The sequence below is a fragment of the Chiloscyllium punctatum genome, chromosome 38, assembly GCF_047496795.1.
Source record: "Chiloscyllium punctatum isolate Juve2018m chromosome 38, sChiPun1.3, whole genome shotgun sequence".
NCBI lineage: Eukaryota > Metazoa > Chordata > Chondrichthyes > Orectolobiformes > Hemiscylliidae > Chiloscyllium > Chiloscyllium punctatum.
Genome location: NC_092776.1, coordinates 19558568 through 19585723, shown reverse-complemented (window position 1 = coordinate 19585723; position 27156 = coordinate 19558568). Strand labels below are relative to the sequence as shown.

Here is a 27156-nt window from a genome sequence, read left to right as displayed (position 1 = left end):
TTTTTGGATAGTTTTTAACATTGACAGTTTAATGAAGGTTGTATAATGGGATAGTTGTATTTACTGAGGAATTAATTCAGTTTTTTAGAACAAATATCAATATTAACTTTCAATATTCAACCGCTCCAACCATTTTTATTGGAAATTTACTGTGTAAGAATTTAATTCTGATATCAAAAAAGTGCCATGAAAAGTGGTATTAGCACTCCATGCCAGGACCCAAACTTACCTCAAAATTTAGAAACAATGAAACATACAAAATAATTTAAGTACTTTTTAATATTTATTGAAGCCTTCAACTGCATCACGTCTTGCTGATCACTTTACCTTTTTATTGATGAATTTTACATAAAAGCAAATATAGATCAACTCTTCTTGTACGCAAGAATGATTTAAGAATGAGAGAGAGGGAGGCGCAAGGCAGGAGGAAGATAATCAAGCCAATTTATGTATCCTTATAATAACAAGTAAATTGTTTGTGATCATCGAACAGTCGGTCAGTTGTCATCTTCCTCAATATTGTTTCTTCAAATAAATCTGTGCTTTGCACCTTTCTAATGGTTTTTCTTTTGCTTCTACCTACCCACTGGAAGCCTATACTGAACGGTCATCTTTGCTGTGAAGGATGACCAAGAAGATTTTCTGCTTATGCTATTCATTAATTATATAATACAAATTATTCTTTTCAATTTTAAGGACAAGTACATTTTAAAACATTGCCAATCAATGAGCTGAAGAGAGACCTTATGTGGCATGTCTTCAGTTCAGGACAAAAATGGGGAATGTGGATTATCTTCAATTATACTCTACCGGTAGGCCTCCTGACTCCAGTCATCACTGGATTTGAATTGGATTGCAACGTCCTAAGGCTTCAGCCTAAAAAGACAAGTGGGAACATTAAATCACAGTCAGCAGCAGACTCTTTTGCTCCACCACTGATGGGAAGATCTGAACTTTTATTTCATGAGTAATCTAGTTCGAAAATTTATAGGTGTTCATCAAACTTTTATTGCGTTAAATACTGGTTGCTGGAAGTATATAATGCTGCAAGATAAATTTCAAGATATCATCAAGATTTTATCATGAATTTCCAAAAATAAATTACTATTACATAAGTCTATATGAAAAAAGGACTATAAATTAAGTGCTAAAACCTGCAAAGCTATGAACCAGTTGCTGGAAGGTGAGGTTAGAATGGGTAGCTAATTTTCTGTTCTGGTCAGCTCAGATATGATGGGCTGAATGGCATCTTTCTATGCCATAACATTTCTATGGATTCTATAGTTCTAAATTATTACTGCTCCTTATGATTGTTGCAGACACAACCTGATATATTCTACATTCTTAGAGTCATAGAGATGTACAGCACGGAAACAGACCCTTCAGTCCAACCCTTCATACCTGCCGAAGAGCTGATATCATATTTACCTATATTTGGCAGTCTGTGGTGATGACCCCAAATTGGTCTCTGCAGTGTTAACTTTGCCTGCCCCAACATTTAGTTTGAATCTTCCATTAAATCAAGATATCCAGGTATTCTGGTACAGTAATGTCATTAAGCTGAATAAGTTATAGATTTTGCTTTTAACTACGTGTGGATTCCAGATGTTGTTGTTATTACTTTGAAAGGAATAATGAAAGTGAACACTTGCCAACTTCATTATTATTAATACTGCAAAATCATTATCAATGTATTAATTGATCTTCTGATATTCTTATTCCAAGGGTTTTTAACTTTGTTTAAGCTTTCTGTTTTTGTTCTTGCTTTACAGGCTCATTTACTTTCATGTATTGAGGCTACAAAACAGCTTCAACATCAGCTTATGCAAGTTCAGAACAGTGTTTTTGAAGGTCAGTTAGCCTATGTATTGAGCGTTTCCCTTTTCATTGAATGCCTTTAAAGATTATAACCACCATTTTGTATTGATCAGTGTGAACATAGCTGGTGGTGTTAATATTTAGTGATCATCACACGATGGCTCAGTGATTAGCACTGCTGCCTCACAGCGCCAGGGAACTGGATTTGATTCCCACCTTGGGCAATTGTCTGTGTGGAGTTTGCACATTCTCTCCATGTCTGCATGGGTTCCTCCGGGTGCTCCAGTTTCCTCCCACAATCCAAAGACGTGCAGATCAGGTGAATTGGCCATGTTAAATTGCCCATAGTATTAGGTGCATTAGTCAGGGGTGATTATTGGTGGGGGAATGGGTCTGGGTGGTTACTCTTCAGAGGGTTGGTGTGGACTTGTTGGGCCGAAGGACCTGTTTTCATACAAAGAAGAACAAAGAACAAAGAAAATTTACAGCCCAGGAACAGGCCCTTCGGCCCTCCAAGCCTGAGCCGACCCAAATCAACTGTCTAAACCTGTCGCCCAATTCCTAAGCATCTGTATCCTTCTGCTCCCCACCTACTTATGCATCTGTCCATCTTAAATGAATCTACCGTGCCTGCATCTACCACTTCTGCTGGCAACGCGTTCCAAATGCCCACCACCCTCTGTGTGAAATACTTGCCGCATGTATCCCCCTTAAACCTTCCACCTGTCACCTTGAAAGAGTGACCTCTCATTATTGTATCCTTCACCCTGGGAAAAAGCTTGTCTCTATCCACCCTGTCTACACCCTTTATGCTTTTGTAAACCTCAATCAGGTCCCCCCTCAATCTCCTTTTTTCTAATGAAAATAAACCTAACCTACTCAACCTGTCTTCATAGTTAATACCTTCCATACCAGGCAACACTCTCGTAAACCTTCTCTGCAACCTCTCCAAAGCGTCCACATCCTTTTGCTAACGTGGCGACCAGAACTGTACACCGTATTCTAAATGTGGCTAAACCAATGTCTTGTACAATTTCAACGTGACTTGCCAGCTCTTATACTCAATACCCCATCCAATGAAGGCGAGCATACTTTATGCCTTCTTGACCACTCTATCCACCTATGCAGCAACCTTCAGGGTACAATGGACCTGCACTCCCAGATCTCTCTGCGCATCAACTTTTCCCAAGGCTCTTCTGTTCATTGTACAATTCGCTCTAGAATTAGTCTTGCTTAAATGCATCACCTCACATTTGTCTAGATTGAAAACCATCTGCCATTTTTCTGCCCAACTCTCCAGTCTATCTATATCCTCCTGTATTCTCTGACAGTCCCTTATGTTTTCTGCTACTCCATCAATCTTCGTGTCATCTGCAAACTTGCTGATCATACCAACAGTGCCCTCTTCCAGATCATTTATGTATATTACAACAGTGGCCCCAACACTGACCCCTGTGGAACACCACTGGTCACCTTTCTCCATTTCGAGAAACTCCCTTCAACTATTACTCTCTGTCTCCTGTTGCTCAACCAGTTCTTTATCCACCTAGCTAGAACACCCTGCACACCATGTGACTTCACTTTCTCCATTAGCCCACCATGGGGAACCTTATTAAGCACCTTACTAAAGTCCATGTATATGACCTCAACAGCCCTTCCTTCATCTATCAACTTGGTCACTTCCTTGAAGAACTCTATTAAGTTGGTAAGGCACGATCTCCCGCACAAAACCATGTTGTGTATCACCGATAAGCTCATTCTTTTCTAAATATAAATAGATTTTCTCCCTCAGTACCTTCTCCGGCAACTTCCCCACCACTGACGTCAGGCTCACTGGTCTGTACTTACCCAGAATATCCCTACTACCCTTCTTGTACAAGGGAAACAACATGAGCAAACCTCCAGTCCTCCAGCACCTCACCCTGTATTTAAGGATGCCACAAAGATATCTATCAGGGCCCCAGCTATTTCCTCTCTCACCTCCCTCAGCAACCTGGGATAGATCCCATCCAATCCTGGGGATTTGTCCACCTTAATAACCTCTAGCCTACCCAACACACCTTCCCTATTTATGTCAATGTGATCCAGACTAATCAAACTTTTATCTCTAATCTCGAAATTCATCATGTTCCTCCTTATTGAACACTGATGCAAAATAATCATTCAGAATCTCACCCATTCGCTCAGGTTCGACACGTAGCCTTCCTTCGTTATCCTTTAGTGGACCAATCCTTTCTCTAGTTACCCGTTTGCTGCTTATATAAGAATAAAATGCTTTGGGATTCTCCTTAATTCTGCTCACTAAAGCTTTTAGCCCGCTTGATTCCTTGTTTAAGACTTGTCGTACTCTTCCGATATTCCTCCAGGGCCTGTTCCATTCTTAGCTGCCTGGACCTTATGTACGCTTCCCTTTTCCTCTTGGCTAGTCGTACAATTTCTCCTGTCATCCACAGTTCATGAATCTTGCATTTCCTATCCTTTGCCTTCAACAGGACACACCTATCCTGCACTATCTTTAACCTATCTTTGAAAGCCTCCCACATCTCAAATGTCGACTTCCTTCAAATAGCTTTGTCCAATCCACATTTCCAAGCTCCTGCCTAATTTTGATATAATTATCTTTGCCCAGCTTAATACTCTTCCCTTAGGGCCACTCTCATCTTTATCTATGAGTATTCTAAAACTTACAGAATTGTGGTCACTGTTCCCAAAGAAATCCACCACCGCAACTTCTACCACCTGTCTTGGCTCGTTCCCCAGTATCAGGTCCAATATGGCCCCTTCCCTTGTCGGACTATTGACATGCTGTTCTAGAAGACTCTCCTGGATGCTTCTTACAAATTCTGCCCCATCCAGACCTCTGACGCTAAGTGTGTCCCAGTCAATGTTGGGAAAATTAAAATCTCCCATTATCACTACCCTATTGCCTCTACATCTTTCCATAATCTGTTCACCTATTTGTTCTTCTACCTCACACTCACTGCTGGGAGGCCTGTAATACAGCCCCAACAATGTAACTGCTCCCTTCTTATTTGTCAGCTCCAACCATAATGCTCCTTTAGCATAGCCGCGATATCATTCCTGACCAGCAATTCAACTCCACCCCCCCCCCCCCCCCCCCCCTTTTACTTCCCTCCCTGTCCTGCCTGAAGTGTCTATATCCTGGAACATTTAATTGCCAATCATCATGCCCTTCCTTCAACCAAATCTCTGTGATTGCAATAACATCATACTCCCAGGCACTAATCCAAGACTTAAGTTCATCTGCCTTACACACTATACTCCTGGCATTTCAGGCAACCAGTTTTTTTGCGTTCATCTGCTCTCTGCCTACTCTTCCCTTTATTTATGCTATCTTCACAATTCTTACAGTTTCCAGTCTCCACCTCGCTGCCTACTTGTTTTCTCTTCTGGTTCCCAGCCCCCTGCCTCAATAGTTTAAAACCTCCCCAACAGCAGTAGCAAAACTCCCCCAAGGACATTGGTTGCTGTCTGGTTCAGATGTAGACCGTCCATTTTGTAATAGTCACACCTTCCCTGAACTGGTCCCAATGTCCAACAAATCTGAATCCCTCCCTCCTACACCATCTCTCAAGCCACGTGTTCATCCTGCCTATTTTATCATTTCTATGCTGGCTAGCATGTGGTAGTAATCCTGAGACCACTACCTTTGAGGTCCTCCTCTTTAATTTTTCTCCTAGCTCCCTGAATTCTTCTTTCAAGACCTCATCTCATTTTCTACTTATAGCGTTGGTGCCTATATGCACCAAGACAACTGGCTGTTCATCCTCCCCTTTTAGAATGCTCTGCAGCCGATCGGTGACACTCCCACCCATCATACCATCTGGGAGTCCCGTTTTCAGCCACAGAACCGCCTAGCTACTCCCCTTACAATAGAATCCCCTATGACTATAGCTCTACGAGTCTTTTTCCCGCCCTTCTGAACAGTAGAGCCCGTCACGGTGCCACGATCCTGGCAACTACTACCCTCCCCTGGTGAGCCACCTCCCCCAACAGTATCCAAAACGATATACCTGTTTTGGAGGGAGATAACTGCAGGGGACACCTGCACTGCCTTCCTACTCTTTTTCTGTCTTTTGGTCACCCATTCACTGTCTACCTCAGCAATTCTAACCTGCGGTATGACCAGTTCACTAAACGTGCTATCCACGACCTCCTCAGCATCGCGAATGCTCCACAGTGAGTCCATCTGCAGCTCCAGAGCCGTCAAGCGGTCAAACAAGAGCTGCAGCTGGACACCCATCTTGCGAGTGTAAGAGTCAGGAACGTCAGCCACGTTCCTGAGCTCCCACATCAAGCAAGAGGCACATGCCACGGATCTGAGGTCCTCTGCCATTGTAAACTTAGCTTTATTGAACTAACTAAAACTAAACAGTGCATTTAAATATATGAAAAAGAAAGATAAAGAGAAAAAGTTACTGAGTCTTTTTCTTCCGGTTAGAGGAAAGGGCGGGAGGGAGATACTACACATGTAATATCTCGGGTTTAGCCACTGCCCAAATATAAATTAAGCCCTTACCTTCCCCGACAGCCATCACTTCAGTCCTCCTTCTCTCCTCACCACGCTGTCAAAATGGAGGCCTGACTCCCGAGGTAAGTGCCTTTTTAAGTGGGAAAACTTACCCTTCCCGGCAGCCCTCGCTTCACTCCTCCTTCTCGCCTCTCCGTGCTGTCAAAATGGAGGGAATCTAATCTAAAACTGCCCTTGAGAACTGGTGGTGAAATTTCTTGAAATTCCCATGGTGTACGTTCACTTGCATTGCGGTTAGAGAGGGGATTCCAGTATTTTGTGCTTATATGCATGCTTATAGTTGTCTGTATGCCTTACCTCTTTAGGTATACTGGCCACCAGTGCAATTTTCTCAGGATCAAACGCCAAAAATATAAATACCTGGCTTTTGGTGTTCTCAGCACTCCCATCATTATGTGATGGAATTACAGTAGAAAACAGTAAAATACTTCGCTCATGTTGTTAACCACCATGTAGAATTATTAACAATACTCTAAAAAAAATTCTCTTGACAGGCACCTTCCTCAAATATATATCCGAGATTAGTAACTTGCAGGGTTATGGAACATTAGCTGTAAACCACATCTAGTAAATCCAAGAAATGTTGGCATTCTTACAGTGACATTCTTACATTTTACAAACAAAACTCCTATTGTCTCTTCCTGTTCGTATTCGCCACAATAAAACGAAGAGATGCTTCTTTTCATGTTGGTCTAGAAATTTGTACTAAGTGATCCTCTCTTTATACATTACAGTTTGTCATACTACTGGAAAGCACACCATTTCTATTTCATTTTAATTGTTGTTTTCACAGATTTTGATTTATATTTGGAAAATCATAGGAATTGGCTGGCTTCCAGGGAGTTCCAGAATATCAGAGATGATCCCGCTTATTGTATTGAGGAACTTGAAATACAAGCTATAAATAAAGAAGTAAGCAGCTTGATATTTTTGTATCTATTCTTAAGGGTGACACTGCAGATATGAGTTGTTTCATTCTCTGTTTTTAAGCTGATTTGACAGATCTAGATTGTTTATGTTCTTACTCTGGCATAATGCCACACAACAGGAAGAGAGATTAGTTTTCTTTTACTCGCTTTCAGCAATGTTTTAATGTGTTGTTTTCTCCCTGTACAAATCTGTGCCTTGTTAATAATAATATCTAGAGCACACTTCTAAGTTTCTGAAACCAAAATTTGTGGGTTTAATCTACAACTAATTTAAGAAAATAATCTTAAAACTGGACTCAAATACCACACATCGTGATTAATTGAGCCAATATAAATATTGTTATAGTAATGAATTTATATTTGATCTGTAAATAAGAACTGTGAATAATGGAAAGTTAAATCATGTCATCACTGAAGTGCTACAAATTTAGGACATATGTGTTAATTTAAGGGAGTGCAACATGATGAGTATGCTATTTAAAAATCTAAGTCTGCATTCCATCTTAATCTATACAATCATTTATAGTTGCAAGCTCTGCAGAAACATTAGAGGGTAATATTTAATATCACAAGCAGCATTATTGGAACTCTGTACATGGATTTTGAATGCTATTTATTTTCAGTTTGCAGGAAAACAGAAGTTATTTCAGCAGTCAATGGCACAAATTGTAACAGAATTGGCCCTTGTCAATCAACACAAAGAAAGCTTGCAACAGCAGCTGGATGAACAAGAAAAGTATCTGTTTCAGGTAGAGTGACTGGAAACAACTTACGTGAAAATTAATATAAATAACATATTTGCTCAGACATGTTGAATTATTATTAAAGCAGATGAATACCTGTTCAACACAAAACAGAAATATGCACTTCGCTTATTTTGGTTTTCAGATTCCATTTGAAAGCCAAGTTTACTGAAGCTGAACTCAAAAATTAAAATCTGTAGTATGTAAAATAAAATTGGCAGCAATGCTGCTTGATGCTCCTAAACATTTGCTGAAATAATTTAGATCAGATGCATATATTAGCAGCAGAGGGTTGTCTTTTCCTCTGCCAGTGTCATAAGCAAGAGCAAATGCAAAATACTGCACAAGCTGGAAATCTGAAGTAAAAACAGAAAATTTTGGAAAACCCAGGTCAGCAACAACTTTGGAGAAAGAAACAGTTAATGTTTCAGATTGATAGTCTTTTGCAGAGCTGAAAAACTCATGACATAATACATTTTATTCAAGTTTCTAGCAGGGAAGTGGGATAAGAACAGAGGGATGATCTGTGATAGGGGACTGAAAGAAAGATTTAATGATAAAAGAGATGAAAATGGAAGGAAAAAGGAGGTGGTGGTTTCCATGTATATGTCCTATAGATCTTTTGTTTGTTTCTCTTGTTTCATGATTGTCTCTTTTTGTTATGCACTATCATCTCTTTTTCAATTAATCTCGAATATTTTCCACCCTGTTGTAGATTTTCCAATTTGTTCTTGATCCTTCTTCCCCTCCATCTTTCCTTCTTTGATTTTGTACATCTGTAAATCTCTCCAGTTTGCTAATGGGCCAAGATTAGATACAGTGTTTTTGAGGAATTTGTGCCATTTTGGCTTAGTATCAGAAACTAAACAAAGCCTAAAATATGAAAATCATGGTACTGCAGTTATTTTGTTACTTAATAATCAAGCACTATTATTTGTTATAAATCAAAAGATATTGACATGGTTTGTTGAATCAAACACCACCACTAGAATGATCAAGTCTGAGTGCTACCCAAATGTTAACTCACACAACATATACCACAAAGACTAGCTTCTTGTTGAGACTGATGTCTTGAGATTTATTAAGAACAATGCTGAAACTATTGCAATATCTCAGAGTCACTCATAGTCTGGTTCTGTACTTACTGACTATTACTGATACATTGCATATATATAACTGACAGTACATACCACATTGAATCCATTGCACTGTAGATTTGCCTGAAGGTTAACCTGGTACCTTTGTGTCGGAATACCACTTTTGGGTTGTTATATAACTGTTTTAAATTGTATGTCTTGTGTCTGGTTTGGAATCTGTGTGACAATACATTATTCTCAATTTTTTCTTTTAAAGAATGGGAACCATTTTACAATAATACCTATAAGGATATGTATAGGTGCATTGTCTGTTCACATTTAGCCAATGCTTTGGTGGATGTATGACACAATCAGGTTGAACAATTATACAGTTACCATAACTTGGTTGTGTAGCTTCCTTTGCAGTCTGCTGTTGCTTTGAATAGATGTGTATTATTTCTCATAGATTTGTGGCTGTTGTCTGACATGATAATACACCTGGTCACGGGCAGACGGGTCTATCCGCTCAAGGATAGATTACCTGTTTGTGTCCCGAACGCTCTCGGTCAGATCCACCGACGTCAAGCCGGTGTTCTTCTCTGACCACTGCCTCCTGCTGGCCGACTGTCACCTACAGGACGAACAGCGGGCGGGCAAGGGAACGTGGAAACTGAACACTAAGCTGTTGACCCCGGGAAACATCGAAGAGCTCAAGAGGGATTACGCAGGTTGGAGAACCGTGAAGCCCCTCTTTGAGTCTCCAGCGGACTGGTGGGAAACGGTAAAAGGGAACATCAAGAGGTTCTTTATCCTCAAAGGTGTCCAGGAGGCGAGAGAGAGGCGGGGAAAACTGTCCCAGCTCCAGGAAAGTATGCAGAACCTGCTCCTGCTGCAGACGATGGGGGTGGATGTCACGGAGGACCTCAAGGAGGTGAAGGGCCAGCAAGCCTCGCTCTTTGCCTCGGAGGCCTCCAGGATAATCTTCCGGTCCAGGGTCCGCTCGGTGGAGCAGGACGAGACGTGCTCACGTTTCTTCTTCCAGAAGGTGCACAAAGAGAGCTCCGTGCTCAGCAGCCTGAAGAAAGAAGATGGCTCGGTAACGTCATCTCAGGCTGACGTCATGAGGATCAGCAAATCCTTCTACGCCAGCCTGTATGACTCGAAGCCGACCGACAGCGCGGCCTCCCAGTCGTTCCTGTCCTCTATCACGGAGGTCCTAGATGACGGAACACGAGAGAGGCTGGACCAGCCGCTATCTCTGGATGAACTGACCAAGGCCCTCGAGTCCTTCGAAAAGAATAAAACTCCCGGAAGCGACGGCTTACCGGTCGAGGTTTATTCCGCTCTTTGGGACTTGATCGGCCAGGACCTGCTGGAGGTGTATGTCAGTATGCTCCGGGCAGGTACCATGAGTGAATCCATGAGGAAAGGCATCATCACCCTCGTCTACAAGCGGAAGGGGGAGAGGGAGGAAATTAGAAATTGGAGACCGATCTCACTGTTAAATGCAGACTACAAAATCCTGTCAAAGGTCATCGCCAACCGGGTCAGGTCTGCTCTGGGATCGGTGATCCACCCGGACCAAACCTGTGCTGTACCGGGCAGGAAGATCTCTGAGAGTCTCGCACTCCTCAGGGATACGATCGCCTACGTGCAGGACAGGGGGGTGGACACCTGCCTCATCAGCCTGGACCAGGAGAAAGCCTTTGACAGGATATCGCATACATATATGAGGGATGTCCTCTCCAAAATGGGCTTTGGGGAGGGAATCGGAAATTGGATCAGACTGCTCTACACCAACATTGTCAGTGCAGTCTCAATCAATGGGTGGGAATCAGATAGCTTCCCTGTAAGATCTGGAGTCAGGCAGGGATGCCCCCTCTCACCCGCCTTGTTTGTGTGTTGCATAGAGCCATTTGCCGAATCCATCAGGAAGGATGCGAGCCTGAGGGGGGTGACTATTCCTGGCAGCGGGGGCCTGCAGGTTAAGGCCTCCCTGTACATGGATGACGTCGCTGTTTTCTGCTCGGATCCGCTGTCCGTGCACAGACTCGTGTGCATCTGCGACCAGTTCGAACGGGCCTCGGGGGCCAAGGTAAACCGAGGCAAGAGCGAGGCCATGCTCTTCGGGAACTGGGCCGACCAATCCTCTATCCCCTTCACCGTCAGGACTGACCACCTGAAGGTGCTGGGTATTTGGTTCGGGGGGGCTGGGGCGTGCGCCAAGACCTGGGAGGAGCGGATCAGGAAGATGAGACAGAAACTAGGCAGATGGGGGCAACGGTCGCTCTCCATCGCGGGAAAAAACCTGGTCATCAGGTGTGAGGTACTCTCAGTATTGCTATATGTGGCACAGGTCTGGCCTATCCCCAGGACCTGTGCCGCCGCAGTCACCCGGGCCATCTTCCAATTCATTTGGAGATCAAAGATGGACCGGGTCCGAAGAGACTCAATGTACAAAGACCGGTGCAATGGGGGAAAAAACACGCCCAATGCCACCCTCACCCTGATGGCCACCTTTGTGTGTGGCTGCATCAAGCTGTGCGTGGATCCCCGGTACGCAAACACCAAGTGTCACTACGTACTGAGGTTCTACCTGTCCCCGGTGTTGCGAAGGATGGGCCTGGCCTCGCTGCCGCGGAACGCTCCGAGTAGTTGGACCGTTCCGTATCACCTGTCCTTCGTGGAGATATTTATGAGGAAAAACACCTTTGACCACAAGTCCATCAGGAAGTGGTCAGCACGTAGCGTCCTTGAGACCCTTCGGGAAAAGGAGAGGGCGGATCCTGTCGAGCGGTTCCCTGAGCAGACTGTCAAAGCCATTTGGCAGAATGCCTCATCGCCAGAACTTTCCAACAAGCACCAAGACGTGGCTTGGCTGGTGGTGAGAAGGGCTCTGCCTGTGAGATCCTTTATGCACGCCCGGACTCTCTGCCGCACCGCACGCTGCCCTCGAAGTGGCTGCGGGGGGGACGAGACTGTCACACACCTCCTTCTGGAATGTGCCTATGCAGAGGAAGTCTGGAGAGGAATGCAGTGGTGCTTGTCGAGGTTCGTCCCGAGCAGCGCCGTGACGCGGGACTCCGTGCTCTACGGCCTGTTCCCCGGGACTCACACCGAGACGAACATTAACTGCGCCTGGAGGATCATCAACTCGGTGAAGGACGCTCTCTGGGCGGTCCGAAACCTGTTGATCTTCCAGCTGAAGGAGTTGACCCCGACCGAGTGTTGCAGACTGGCACATTCCAAGGTCCAAGACTACGTGTTGAGGGACGCGCTGAAGCTTGGGGCAGCTGCCGCCAAGGCGCGGTGGGGAAAGACCACTGTGTAAGATCGGCCTGCCGAAAGAAGAACAGGGGGCCCATACAGACGTTTTTTTGGGCTCTGCTGATGCCTCAGCCAAATATATGTATATATACAAGATTGAAAAAATGCACAGGATTGTAAAGGACAAGAATAAAGTCGAATCTGTGTTTGTAAATATGGACATATGTATGGCATGATCCAATGTACAGACCATCAAATCATTTATGAATAAAGTATATTTTTGAAATAAAAGTGTCCAAGTTATAGTACTGTGTGATGGGAAATTGACAAAGTGCAGTTCAGATATTTCATCTATTTCTTCACAGGACTTGACCATTGCTTATTGTAATTTTATATGTCCTAGCATGGACACAACAATGTCAGAACTTCCTACAAATCCACGTGTTTATAAGAAAATCTCACATTTATTCTTTTGTCCTGGATCAAGTTGGGATAACTGTCTACATGATTGTTGATTATATTTTTATACCATTTTGTCCCTTCTTTTCAACAATGCATCTTGAACATGTTTATAGGTGGTGAAAATGTGGGAGAACTATCGAACTGTCTTCCAAATATGAGGGATGCTGATGAGGATATGCCATTGACTTGAAGAGTAGCACATAGATTTAACATAGCCATCAGAAAATCTTAGCCAATTGTAAAGCGACTTAACATCATGGATTTTAATGTTTAAACAATGTGTTTTCCAACACTGGTTTACTGAGGGTAGTGAGAAAAAGAGGCAATATGTTCAATTCATCATTTCTTGAACATGCATTGGAAAGGTGCACTATTGTACTGTGGATGATTGTCAGATCCAATTTAGTGAGAAACATTGAACATACTGAATATAATTGTCAGTGTGTCAACAATCATTACACTGGTGGTATCTTTGATTTATCACGCAATAGGGGATTTAGTCAGGTAGTCAGTCAATAAAATGTAATCATGTACTTGCGCATGGAAAAATATCAGTGGCAACTTTACACAATGGCTTAGAAGAAATCTTCTGTGGATAGAGATGTTCTCTTGATTGTTGAAGTTGGTGGAGTTGACGTGTTTCACACAATTTAATTAATTGATCAATGTCTTTATTTATGCCGTATCAAATAATAGATTCACAAACCCACCTGTTGATACCTTTTTCAGTGCCTTTGTGATTCATGTGTATGTAGTCGAGCATATAGCAGAATTACCACTGAAGATTGCATTCCTAGAAAGTCCTAGTTCATCTCTAAATGACAAAAAAAAATGTACTAGCTCAGAAACTTGTTGCATGCACTCAGGCCACCCATTAGTTATAATGTTTTGGGCTGGCCATCATCTGACGTAGTTTGTTGAAGCTTCACTGCAAGGCTGTGACCAAAATGAATGAGATTGAGCTTCTCACTCAGATTTACTAATATCAACTTATATGTTGAAAAGAATATCTTTGATCTTAGTGGGGTTTGGGAGAATATCGAAGTAGCCATTTGGGAAGCTGGTTTGTATTGTATTTCTACACTGCGTACTTAAATCCTCTGAAGAATTTGTTGACATCTTGGAGATGCACTTGAGAGAGGGTCGAGAAAAATAATTCTAATCATTTGTGGTCAGTATGAACAATTAAATTTGTGCCAAGTAGGAACGTGATGAGACCATTGTATTCTGAAAACTAGATCAAGAGTTTCTCTTTCATGGTTTCATTAATTTGTCTGAGTTGGCAGAAAGACCTTAGAACCAAACACAACAGGCTTGACGTCCTGTAATAATCGCACTCCGAGACCTTTCTGGGATACATCTAATTCTAATATGGTAAGCTTTGAGGGATCATGATTTTGAGAAAGACATTAGCTGGATGATGAAGCATTTTTAAGAGATTGAAAAATATTCTTATGATCTTCCTATCATTGGTAAGGTGTGTTTTTGTGGAGAAGAACTTAAAGAGGAGATGCTTTTTTTTGCAAAATTTGCAATTTATAGGGATAAAAAGTTGAAGAACCGAAGACACCTTTGTAAATAATATTTGTCTCATGATGTACGTCTTCTATTTTGCTTGGATCAGGTCTAATATGAATTGACGAGTGGATTGAACCAAAGAAATTGATTTGTTTCACGCTAGTTTTACAGCTTTTAATATTGAAATCAAGACTATGTTTTCTTGCCACTGTCCTGAGCTGATGGAGGTTTCTGTCATGCTCATGTTTTGTTTTCCAAAGGATTGTAATATCATTGCGTCATAGAAGTCTAGAGTACAGAAAAAAGCCCTTCAGCCCATCAAGTCTGTGCCAGTCAACAAGTACCTAACTACTCTAATCCCATTTTCCAAACTTGACCCATAGTCTTGTGTGCCTTGGCATTGCAAGTATGCATCTAAATATTTCTTAAATGTTATGAGGGTCTCTGTCTTTAACATCCTTACAAGCAGTGAATTCCAGGTTCCTACCATCCTCACATCCCCTCTAAACCTCCTACTCCTTTCCTTAAATCTGTGCCCCCAGTCATTGATCCTTCCACCAAGGGGAAAGATTTCTTCTTGTCTACCCTCTCTATGCCCCTCCTGTTTTTATACACCTCAGTCAGGTTCCCTTTCAGTCTCCTCTGATCCAAGGAAACCCAGCCACAGTCTATCCAATCTATCCTCACAGCTAAAACTCTCCAGGCCAGGCAATACTGAATGTAAATCTTCTTTGTACTTTCTCTAATGCAGCCACATCCCTCTATTGATGTGGATTCTAGAACTGCACACAATACACTAGCTGTGGCCGAAGCAATTTTTATATGGTTCTAGCATAACCTCCTTCCTCTTAAACTGAATTATCCCAATTGCCTTCTTAACTACTTTATCTACCTTAAGGGTGCAGTGGACATGCATAACAAAGTCCCTCTGATCCATGGTCCAGAATCCTATCGTTCATCATGCATTCCCCTGCCTTGTTTGTTCTGCCCAAGTGAATCACCTCAGACTTATACAGATTGAATTCCATTTGCCATTGATCATTCTGTCTGACCAGCTCCTCTCTATCCTCTTATTCTATAAAGCTGTCCTCTTCATTATTTACCACCACACCAACTATTGCATCATCCGTGAACTTTTACTGATCACTCTCCTAAATTCAAGTCTAAAATACAATATTTTCTATAACACAATCAAGGTCACAACTCTAATTTTTTTTGCACCTATTGCTCCCAAATTGAAATACAAAACAAAAAGATGCTTCAAAGGGATAAAGTGATCATACCACAGAGAAGCACTGACTACCTGGGCAATTCAGTACTTCTGTGCTATTTGAGAATCCCATATTTATCGATTTGGAAAATAGTTGTGCTCATTTGACTACTTATGTCTATAAATTGGCTAAATGTTCCATGCCTGTATGAGAAATAACTACCACGTTTCTAGTTTTATATATGAACGTATTATTAACTTTTGAGCCTTTGTGAATCTACACAAAATAATGAATAAGATGGTTATAACATAAGATAACCAACAAACTATTTTGTAAAATAATTATGAGAGTATAACACATCTAGTTTTCTTGGGAAACAAATGTTACTTAGCCCTTGTATTTAATGTCACATTATTTTCTTTGATCTTTGATAAATCTCAATCTAGCGACATCTGCAGATGTCTTAACACTGTTCCTCATTAAGTTGCGTAGAGGAGATTTCCTCCCTGAATACTCTGAGCAAATACGACTTTCTGCTGAGAGCCCATCATCCAACTCCCTTCTTTCTTTCCGTTCTACAGAATTTCAATTCATTCTGTAAATCAAAGTGTATTGCAAGGGGATTTTCTGCATCTATGTCTGTGAGCAGCTGATTTGTGCAGAGTGCTTGAAGTCAGTAAAAGACTCCCAGGTCCTGTCACATAATTCCAAGTGGACTTTTGCAAGACTTTGTGAAGGAACTTTAGAAAAGACCAAACATTCATAGCAATAAGCAGGTATTACCAACCAGAAGCTAACCTGTATGTAGTTGATTATGCCTTTAATAGTATTGAAACAATAGTGGGAGTGGTGATGTCTTGGGAGGTTCCTTGCTACTGCCAAACTCATGTTCAATGTGAGGTCAACAGAGGACATTAATTAAAGTCTGCAATGGTCCCATTGACAACAAATCAAAGTTACCCACAGGTTAATATGCAATCTGCTTGATCTACATTTGCCTAGAAATCATTCGTTACACACGAGCAAATTACAACACCAACATGATTTGAATGTAATTCATTTTCAAAGTCCACACAGATTACCACAGATGCAATATTGGAACTCTAGTGCACATGTAACACTCAAAAGGCCATCACGAATGAGGCAAATATCTTGCCCATTGAGTACACAAGCACAGATGTCATTTTGAATTTTGTAAAATACAGCTGTACTATATCTCCTGAGCCAGCCATTTTGAGTTAGATGAGAGCATCATGAGGTGTCTTGCCAGCTCCTGTTGCCTCTTTCAATGTATTAGCCAAATCCTTCTCGTTATGCTCTGTCTGCCACTCTTGTACAAATGCAATTTAGCATAAACTAGTTGACGTGTTGCAAATAAACTCAACCTTGAGAAAATAAATATGTATATGAAAGTACTGAAATGTTAAAAATGTTATTGAAATGTGTTATGAAGTATTGCACTTGCTTGAAAGCCTCAAACTATAAACTCTACAGTTTGCCTGTCTACAGCAATTGCTGCTTGTTGGATTTTTCTTTGTTCTGTATTACATCTGATATCTTACTGTGCAAGAACATAATTTATGAAGACTCAGCTTGATGATTGGAACCCAATTCTGGACATCATACTTTGGCAAGGATGTCAAGAACTTGGAAAAGATGCTGAAGGAAGTTACTAATATTGTACAAGGAATGTGTTGCATGGAGAGAGTAGAGAAACTGCGGGTATTCTCCTTAGAATAAAGCAGGTTAACAAGAGATTTTACATAGTTTTTCAAAACCATGAACAATTACAGTAGAGTAAGAAGAAACTGTTTCTACTGGCAGAAGGGTCCATAACCAGCGAACAAGGATTTAAGGTAATTAGCAAAAAAAAGCAGAAGTGACATGGGGAAACTTGTTTTTACATGGTGAGCTGTTGTGTTCTGGAATGTACTGCCTGAAAGAGTGCTGGAAACAACTTCAAAAGTAACATTCAAAAGATAATTTGATAATTACTCAAAGAAAAATAATAAACTGTTACAGGAAAAGAATAAAAGAGTTAAACTAATTGGATAGCTCCATAAGAGGGCTGATATAGACATGATGAGGCCAAGTTTAAGAAAATTCTTCCATTGTCCTGCCCATTATCTTTTTACTATTTCTAGTTTCCTATTGTACAGAAATTGGATGCTGTGTATGTCAACGGAACAACAGTGACAGCACTTCAAAATATGCTGTATAATACATTGGGGCAACGTGATGATCTGGGAGGTTTTGCATAAATGTAAGCCCTTTCTTTCATCGACCTCAAACCATCATGAAAACAAACCATTAGCATGTTCTATCACTTCTCTCAAGCAGCTCCTGAGACAGTCTTTAGGAATTGGATGAAAGCTTCCTGAGGTATTTTGCCTTCTGTCTTTGTCTCCCTCAATGTATTTACCAAATCCCAGTAATTATGCCACTTGCCACTCATATAACTGAAGTTTAGCAGAAAGTAGTTGACAAGTTTCAGAAAATCAAACTGTGATAAAGTAAAAATATATGTGAAAATGCAGAGATATTTGTTAAAAAATATATTGAAATGTGCTATGAAGCATTTTACTTGTCTGGAACGTTAAAATACAAACACTACACCATTTGTGTACCTGTAACAGCTGCTGTTTTGTTAGTTTCCTTAATTCTGTATTACAGCTCACATCTTACTGTGCGAAAATGTAATTTAGTCCACAGGAGTCTTCACAAAGAATAGTAGATTGCTCATAGGCAAGTAATGACTTGTACTTTCAGCTGTTTCTTTGTGAGGTTCCAGTAATTTATTCAAAACATTCACCAAATGTAACTGAAAAGTCCGTAACTCTGCAGTGGAGAAAGAGGCCATTTAAGAGGTATCTGCGGCATGAAGGGAAGCTGAGAATGAAGCAACCATTCGATGTAAAGGCTAAGAATATATCTCTTGCTATCACAAAGAAATCAAGTGTGGCTTCAAATGTGTAATACTTCGAGTGGCTTATCTATTTGTTTTTATTCAAAATATGTATGATTAGCCCATTATCCATTGCAAAATTTGATATATGTTTTAATATTTCTGATATGATTGGCTAAACTGTAGTTGTGCAAATGGAGTAATTAGCACTTTTGGGAATTGACTCTTGAGAGGCAATTGCAGCTTTGAGGAGAGTCACTCTGTCACCCTTCGGATGTACTGTTAAACTATTGTCATTTAAAGTCGGATGCTCCATTGAAAAGAATATTTGCAGCAATTCAGAAAATGCACAATGTTACAATTAAAACTTGACAAACAACTGCTTATTCCTGATGAAGGGCTTATGCCCAAAATATCAATTCCCCTGCTCCTCGGATGCAGCCTGACCTGCTGTGCTTTTCCAGCACCACATTCTCGACAACTGTTTATTAAGTATAACTTCCACACTGTACTGGTCTACTAAAGTGTATGTTTATGATAAGTTTTAAAATTGACAAAAACCCAGTATCATTTTTCAATAACAAGCTCTCAGTTTGCACTTGGAGACCAGCAACAGAAAACCAGTTTGTCAGCTTGGAAGAAGGGTCATAACAATACCTATTTTAGGTCTCAGCAGAAGCGAAATGAGGGAAGCAATGAGTTTTATACCAGACACTTCACTTTGGACTCAGTTCAATCCAGCCTGGCTGATAGAATAACATATTTGTCTGCTGGCTGTAAGCATCCTTTGTGAAATGAGTTTTCATAGTCTCAGTCTGGTTCAATACAAAATTGCTTGGAATATGGTACTAATACACTTTGATCTTCAAATAGATTCAAGAATGGCTGCTGTGGGAAGTAAAACTTATATGTATGTAACAACTGGGTTCTGGATACTTTGGACAGATCAGGCCTGGACATTATTTAGCACAAGCTGATTCAATATTCATTTACTATTTAGACTAGGTACAGAGACATAGTTTAGCAGGGCTTCCTTAGAATGTTCTTCAGTCAGATCCCAGTTGTGATCTAATACAAGTGATGATACAGTTTAGTTCTTAATCCCATACACTATACCTCTCCAGAAGTTCACCAATAAACTGTTTACATCATGAGCTATTTACAGTTTCAATATACTACTACCTGCCAACCCACTACACCCAATTTTCTTTCACCAAATATGTCACTAGTGTTCTCAGTTCATTTTTGGATCAGTTCCTGCGGATTGGAGGGTGGCTAATGTTGTACACTTTTTAAGAAAGGTGGGAGAGAGAAAGCAGGAAATTATAGACCAGTTAGTCTGACCTCAGTGGTGGGAAAGATGCTGGAGTCTATTATAAAGGATGAAATTACAACACATCTGGATAGTTGTAACAGGATAGGTCAGAGTCAGCATGGATTTATGAAGCGGAAATCAAGCTTGACTAATCTGGAATTTTTTGAGAATGTAACTCTAAAGATAAACGAGGGAGATCCAGTAGATGTAGTGTACCTGGACTTTCAGAAAGCTTTTGATAAAAGTCCCACATAGGAGGTTAGTGAGCAAAATGAGGGTGCATGGTACTGGGGGCAAAGTACTAACTTGGATTGAAAATTGGTTGGCTGACAGGAAACAAAGAGTAGTGATAAACGGCTCCATTTCTGAATGGCAGGCAGTGACCAGTGGGGTACCGCAGAGATCAGTGCTGGGACCGCAGCTTTTTACAATATATGTTAACGATATAGAAGATGGTATTAGTAATAACATTAGCAAATTTGCTGATGATACTAAGCTGGGTGGCAGGGTGAAATGTGAGGAGGATGTTAGGAGATCACAGGGTGACCTGGACAGGTTAGGTGAGTGGTCAGATGCTTGGCAGATGCAGATTAATGTGGATAAATGTATGGTTATCCACTTTGGTGGCAAGAAAAGGAAGGCAGATTACTACCTAAATGGAATCATTTTAGGCAAAGGGGCAGTACAAAGAGATCTGGGTGTTCTTGTACACCAGTCAATGAAGATAAGCATGCAGGTACAGCAGGTAGTGAAGAAGGCTAATAGCATGCTGGTCTTCATAACAAGAGGGATTGAGTATAGAAGCAAAGAGATTCTTCTGCATCTGTACAGGGCCCTGGTGAGACCACACCTGGAGTATTGTGTGCAGTTCTGGTCTCCAAATTTGAGGAAAGACATTCTGGCTATTGAGGGAGTGCAGCGTAGGTTCACGAGGTCAATTCCTGGAATGGCAGGACTACCTTACGCTGAAAGACTGGAGTGACTGGGCTTGTATACCCTTGAGTTTAGAAGACTGAGAGGGGATCTGGTTGAGACATATAAGATTATTAAAGGATTGGACAATCTGGAGGCAGAAACATGTTTCCGCTGATGGGTGAGCACCGAACCAGAGGACACAGCTTAAAAATACAGGGTAGACCATTTAGGACAGAGATGAGGAGAAACTTCTTCACCCAGCGAGTGGTGGCTGTGTGGAATGCTCTGCTCCAGAGGGCAGTGGAGACCCAGTCTCTGGATTCATTTAAGTAAGAGTTGGATAGAGCTCTCAAAGATAGTGGAATCAAGGGTTATGGAGATAAGGCAGGAACAGGATACTGATTAAGGATGATCAGCCGCGGTGGTGCAGGCTTGAAGGGCAGAATGGCCTACTCCTGCACCTATTGTCTATTGTCTATTTTGAGGGCCTGATCAATGCATATGCTCAATTATTTTCCCTTTGGAAGGCAAAGAGAGTGGGATGCCATGTTCTCATAACAGTTGGTACCAGGGTTATGACACTGACAATGACTTGAATGCAAAAGCAGTGAACACTGGTCAAAAAAGGTCTTATTCAAGGGGCAGAGGACCTGAACCTTTTGAAACACATAAAAGGGAAGGCACTGAAATGAAATTCACAACAGTGCCATCCGATTGCTATGATGGCAATGAAACTATTCAACGCTACCAACCCCCCACTCCCCCCAACAATTCAGGAATGAATAGGTAGACAGAAAAAAAGAATGAAGAATGCTCTGAAGGCTAATCAGTGAAAAATTAACCACTATGTCTATGTTAAGAATTTCTCCAGCTCTAGGTAGTAGTACTACTTCCACAGTCTCTTCAGCTTGTGGCTGCTCCTGTTTGGACAATGACACCTTGAGAACTACAGCAGAACATAAAATTTCATTCTCAACAGGAGAATAAACTGGAGGTTTAAGGAAATCCTAAATCAGGATTGGGATTAGTATAAAGTTTCCCCATCATATGATGATGTGTTGAAAATTCAACGCTGCTTTCAGACATTTCTATTTGCAAGCTATATTGATAATAGGAAGGACATCTAGTTTGGTACTTCGTCACTTAAAGCAGTTCCGTATTAGATTGTGAATGTTGTTACTGCTTGACATTGGTGTCTTCAGTGGAAGGAACAGACAATTTCACCTCTTTATCACCATCAAAGAAATGCAGACTTTTCTCAAAAGTGATAACAGTGTTCTGATCAAAATTATTATTTACTCTGTCTTCAAACAGTAAAGTAGGATTCAGCACCTATTCTGCAAACAGACAGTCTTCGTTCCATTTCGAAAGAGGAAAACTAAGAATGTCATCTTGCAGCATGTTACCTTCTTTTGTGGTGCATAGTTTTCCCACTTCCTCTAGCCTCTTCTCAAAGAGAAATGAAAGATCTAAAATATCCTAGAGATGGAGTTTCGTCAATAAAGATTGATGCATGACATAATGAGTCAACTTCAATTTCTGCTGCTGCTAGTGAATAGAGAAGATTAAAAGATGCATAATTAGGAATGGCATATCAAGTAACAGTGATCTTACTCCTGATCAACGAACAGTAACATCATCTGCCCTCACATCCAATTGAAATGCTTCTTGCACACTGAAATTGAAAGCAATTAAAGAAACTTCCCTTCAACTATGGTGTGTATGTGAAAAAACTGAAACATGAACACATGTATTCAATTTAAATGTAGTTTTCTTGCCATTAGCCATGATAACTGCATGCCAGAAATGGTATGTGGGCTACTACTTCTTAGGATATATTTTGTTCTTCTTCTATCATTTACTTCACTGATAGTTACAAATTGGAGTGTTCTGATTTTAAAGTTTTGTCTGTCAAAATTTTTAGCTGGAAGTCTTCTGTTGCTACTCCAGTAAACCATCTTAAAAAGGCATTTCTTACAGCATGCAAGCAGTCATTGATGACATGGCAGGCTTGGTGATGATGTGAAATTCTCCCCCCACCCACAACGCAGGCACAAAGCAATGAGGATAATTGTGGCCTCTTGTGATAGTTGTCTTACTGGTTCATTAGCAGCCCTCTAATAGTTGAATTAGACCCAATCAGAATTGATGATCTGGCCCCTGAATGCTTCATTGTCCCCTTAGATACAAAAACTTTTGCTTTTGAACTTGAGCCTGTTCAATGGACTGCAGTGAATTTGCGAATGTAAGCTCTTTGTTAGACACCAAAAGTTCTGTTAAGGATTAATCCTAGCATTCCCAACATGATTCCAGTCTCATCACTCAATGTGCAATATTGACAGTTATCTACAAGGTTGGATATGTCATTTATAAAGGACTCAACCGTCTACCCTGCCTCCTGGATATACTGGTTGAACTTCACTTGATCTTTTATAAGATTGTGTTGTAAACTAAAATCAGAATCAGAGACCTCAATGATGTCTTCATATTTGGTTGGTTCTTCTTTGATCCTCTGTCTGATCAGAATGGCATTGGAACTGTTGCAAACTATGTACAGCAGCACACTAACCTGGTCTTTGTTGGGCTTCTGAAAGAAGTTCAGAAGCGGTTTAATACCTGTTGAATGGTGGTGCCAGTTGATCCAGTGTTTGACTCAATCGAGGCCCTGCATGTGGTCTAAGGAATCAGGAAAATGTGAGACATTTTCCATTGTTCTGTAAACTTCTAGTTAACTGTGCTCATGCTTTTGTACCAGAAAGAACAAAGAACGGTACAGCACATGAACAGGCCTTTCAGCCCACCAAGACTGTGCCGTCACATGATGTCTTTCTAAACTAAAAGCCTTTTGCCTCTATGCTGTCTGTATCCCTGTATTCCCTGCTCTTCATGTTTCTGTCAAGATGCCTCTTAAATGTTGTTGCATCCACCTATACTGTCTCCACTGGCAGTACATTCCAGACACTTACCACAGTGTTGTCAATATGTAGAATATATAGTCACTCACATTGAAGCATTCTCATGGACAGCAAACCAGGAAGTTAATAGCACTGACTCCTTAAACTGTTAATTTAAATTTTCAAATGGTAAAATAAATGTTTGTGATTGGATTAAAGTAGAAGCTAAAATGCTGCAAGATATTACAATGTCCGAAAAATATTTTAAAACTGTATTGATGTTTTTTACCATCATGGAGAAAGTTGACGTTCCACAAATATAAAATTGGTTCCTCAGGACTTGTTGGGGCATTCAACAGTAATTGTAATCTCCATGCACTCTTTAAAAACTCAGTTACACCTCATTTAACAAGTTATGACTTTTTCTAAGGCTTTTTCTGCAGTGTGACTAACACCATAACAATAGAAGTTTTCATTAATTCATAACTATTTATGAATTGCTTTCTTGAAAATCATCAGTAATGCAACTATGGAGGAGCATCAAATTGCTGACACATATGGTTCTGCACTTAAGGTTGCTGTCAGGTTCAGTAGAGTACTGATAGTTTATTTACCATTACATCGTAATATCTATGTCACCTTTTTCTCCCAGATACTGATTGTCTTGTTGTTTATTTCAACAAAATGCTCTTTACCATATGATCATACATTTTGTATAGCCACCAATCAACCTATGAATTTGATGACAGTGGCACTATAGGTGAATGGAACCTTGTTTAGCTCTTAAATATTTATTTTTCAGTCTTAAGCAGCCAGGAATGTTCAATTTCACCAAATGGAGAAAATAATATTCTCCAAGCCTTTTGTATCCTGGACTAAAATATGACCTCTAGTGGCAGAATGAACAGTCCTTAATGCCTTTTGGATAGCCAACTACTTCGTATTAACATACATTTCATTCCCTCATCCCCTTTATCAGTCTGACCAAAGCCACATTAATATTTCATGAATATTTTACAAAGCGTTTCTCGCACAGATCATTTGATATATGATTTGTTTTTATATACAGGAACTACCTAAGTAATTTCCTAATTTCCTCTTCCCTTTTATTTCCTGATTTATTACTGCATCCAGGCTGTTACTTGGATCCTCCATAGTGAAGTCTGATTAATATACCTATTCAATTAATCTGACATTTCCTTATATAACTTTATTAATTTTCTGGTCTTACTTTCTATCAATTTTAAACTTGTGTTTTCAACATTTATAGAAATCTTTGCTATATGTTTTTATACTTTTAGCTGGCTTTCTGTTGTGTTCTTTTTTTCTCCGTGTTAGTATTACGGTCATTCTTCACTTTTTTTTACTGTCCAGTCTTCTGTGTGTCACCTATCTTTGCACAATTATATGTCTCCTCTTTAAGGTTGATGCTATCTTTATCATTTCCAGTTAACCATGGATGGTGGGTCCATCCCCTAGAATTTTTCCTAATCTTTGGAATGTATCTATTCCATTTATTCTGAAATATCCCCTTAAATGTCTGCCATTCCATTTTTATTAACCTACCGTTTAACCTAATTTGCCAATTCACTTTAGCTTGCACTGCTTTCATCCCTCACAATTGCTCTGATTTAAATCTTCAAATGTTGCCTCAGACCCAATCCTCTTCCACTCAAACTGAATGTAAAATTCAATGATTTTGTCACTACTACCTAGGGGAACAATGAGATCATTAATTAATCCTACCATGTTACACAATACCAGGTCTCATCTAACTGTCTATCTGGTTGGCTCCAGAACATAGTGTTCTAAGATATTATCCCAAAAACATTTCTACGAACTTTTCTCCTAGATAACCTTTGCCCATTTGAAATTTTTAGTCTATTCTGTATGTACATTAAAATCTCCCAGGATTATCACTGTGCCTTTCTGACATTTGTCTTTTGTCACCCTACTAGTTATTGTTGAATGCCTGTACACCAAATGAATCTTTGCCTTTATCAATTCTCATCTCCACCCCAAACTGTTTCCACCTTAACAGACTGGAGCATATAAATACCAAGTGGAGTAGAACAAGAACGCTTCATGGAAGTCGCATTGATGATGCTACCTAGCATGGTGTTGAAACGTGCATAACCATGCATCAGCATGGCGAACTAATCTACAATCACATCCACAACCCAAGCTACAACTCTTTGCATAAACCTTATTGGAAAGACCACTGTCTGAGGTCTTCCTGCTGAAGTTAAATGAAGGTCAGTTTAGTTATTGGACCCACTCCAAATTAAAAAATTAGACTGCATCAGTTCAAGGTGACAATGCATCACTTTCTCAAGAGCTGGACAATAAATGCTAGCCTAACCAAACATGGTGACATTCTGTGAATAAATTAAGAAAAACTCTCTATCTGCTAACAAAAGGAGTATGTTCAAATCTTATCTTTTTTTGTGTTATCTGTGAGTTTGGAGAGTCATGAGATCCCCAATACTTTCACCATGGCAATGTTTTGGCCAATCAGAGTCAACTTGCCAATCAACGAGTATTCTTTTCTTCTATAGTATAAATTATTGTGATCATTTAAAATTTGGCATTCTTTTGTTTGTTCTGAAGAATGTAAGGTGATAAGCTTTGACAACGTGTCTGTCTTTTTAGTAATATTCAGGTTCTGTACTGTCAAGTGACTGCTTGGACAGGAAATCGGTCACCAGCATAAAAGACAGTTTCCCACTGAGCACAGGTTTCTGACACAAGTAGACTTACTGCTGTTTCTTATCTACAAGCAGAAAATCCAATTCTGAATTCATGAGTTTAGGGAAACTCCCTACTTTTTTTGTTGTGTACTGCCTTGGATCTTTGACATCTGTCTAAACCACTTCAATGGATGGCTGTAAAACTTGTACTTTGTATACCAAACCTAGCAAACTATTTCCTTTGGAGTGCAGAAATTAATGAAAGCAAATTTAATAAGAACACTCCATCTGTCCATAAACAAAAGGGGCTTCAATGTTAACTCTTGACTTTATATATTTATTTTCACTAAATTGATCAGTGCATTGTCACTAGTATAATTAATTATTTTGAAAACCAAATGCTTCAGAAATCACCTTCACTAAGTTGAAGCAGGAGAGTCAACATTTCGAGCATAAGCTCTTTATCAGGAATGTAGGGGGACCAAGGGGTCTGAAAGATAAATGAGAGGGGTGGAGCTGGGGGGAAGGTAGCTATGAATGTGATAGGGAGATGAAGGTGTGAGTGATGGTGATAGGTCAGAGTGGAGGGTGGAGCAAATAGGTGGGAAGGAAGGTGGACAAGTAGGACAGTTCAATAGAGCAGTGCCAAGTTGGAGGGTTAGATCTGGGATAAGGTGGGGAGAGGTGTGATGAGGAAACTGGTGAAATAGACATTGATTCCATGTGGTTGGAGGGTCCTAAGGCAGAAGATGAGGTGTTCTTCCTCCAATCTTCGGGTGGCTAGGATTTGGCGGTGGAGGACGCCCAGGACTTGCATGTCCTTGGCGGAGTGGGAAGGGGAGTTGAAGTGATTGGCAGAGG

General features: G+C 40.6%; 1 protein-coding gene across 1 annotated transcript in view; it reads left to right on the top strand.

The window, feature by feature from the left end:
* Positions 1 to 1777: 1777 nt before the first annotated feature.
* LOC140463419 (uncharacterized) overlaps positions 1778 to 27156 on the top strand; it is a 216929-nt gene continuing 191550 nt past the window's right edge. The window contains exons 1-3 of the mRNA XM_072557330.1: positions 1778 to 1851; positions 7164 to 7282; positions 7923 to 8048. Coding sequence (XP_072413431.1) covers positions 1824 to 1851; positions 7164 to 7282; positions 7923 to 8048 — 273 coding nt within the window. The 5' untranslated portion in view covers positions 1778 to 1823. The remainder of the gene's footprint in view (positions 1852 to 7163; positions 7283 to 7922; positions 8049 to 27156) is intronic.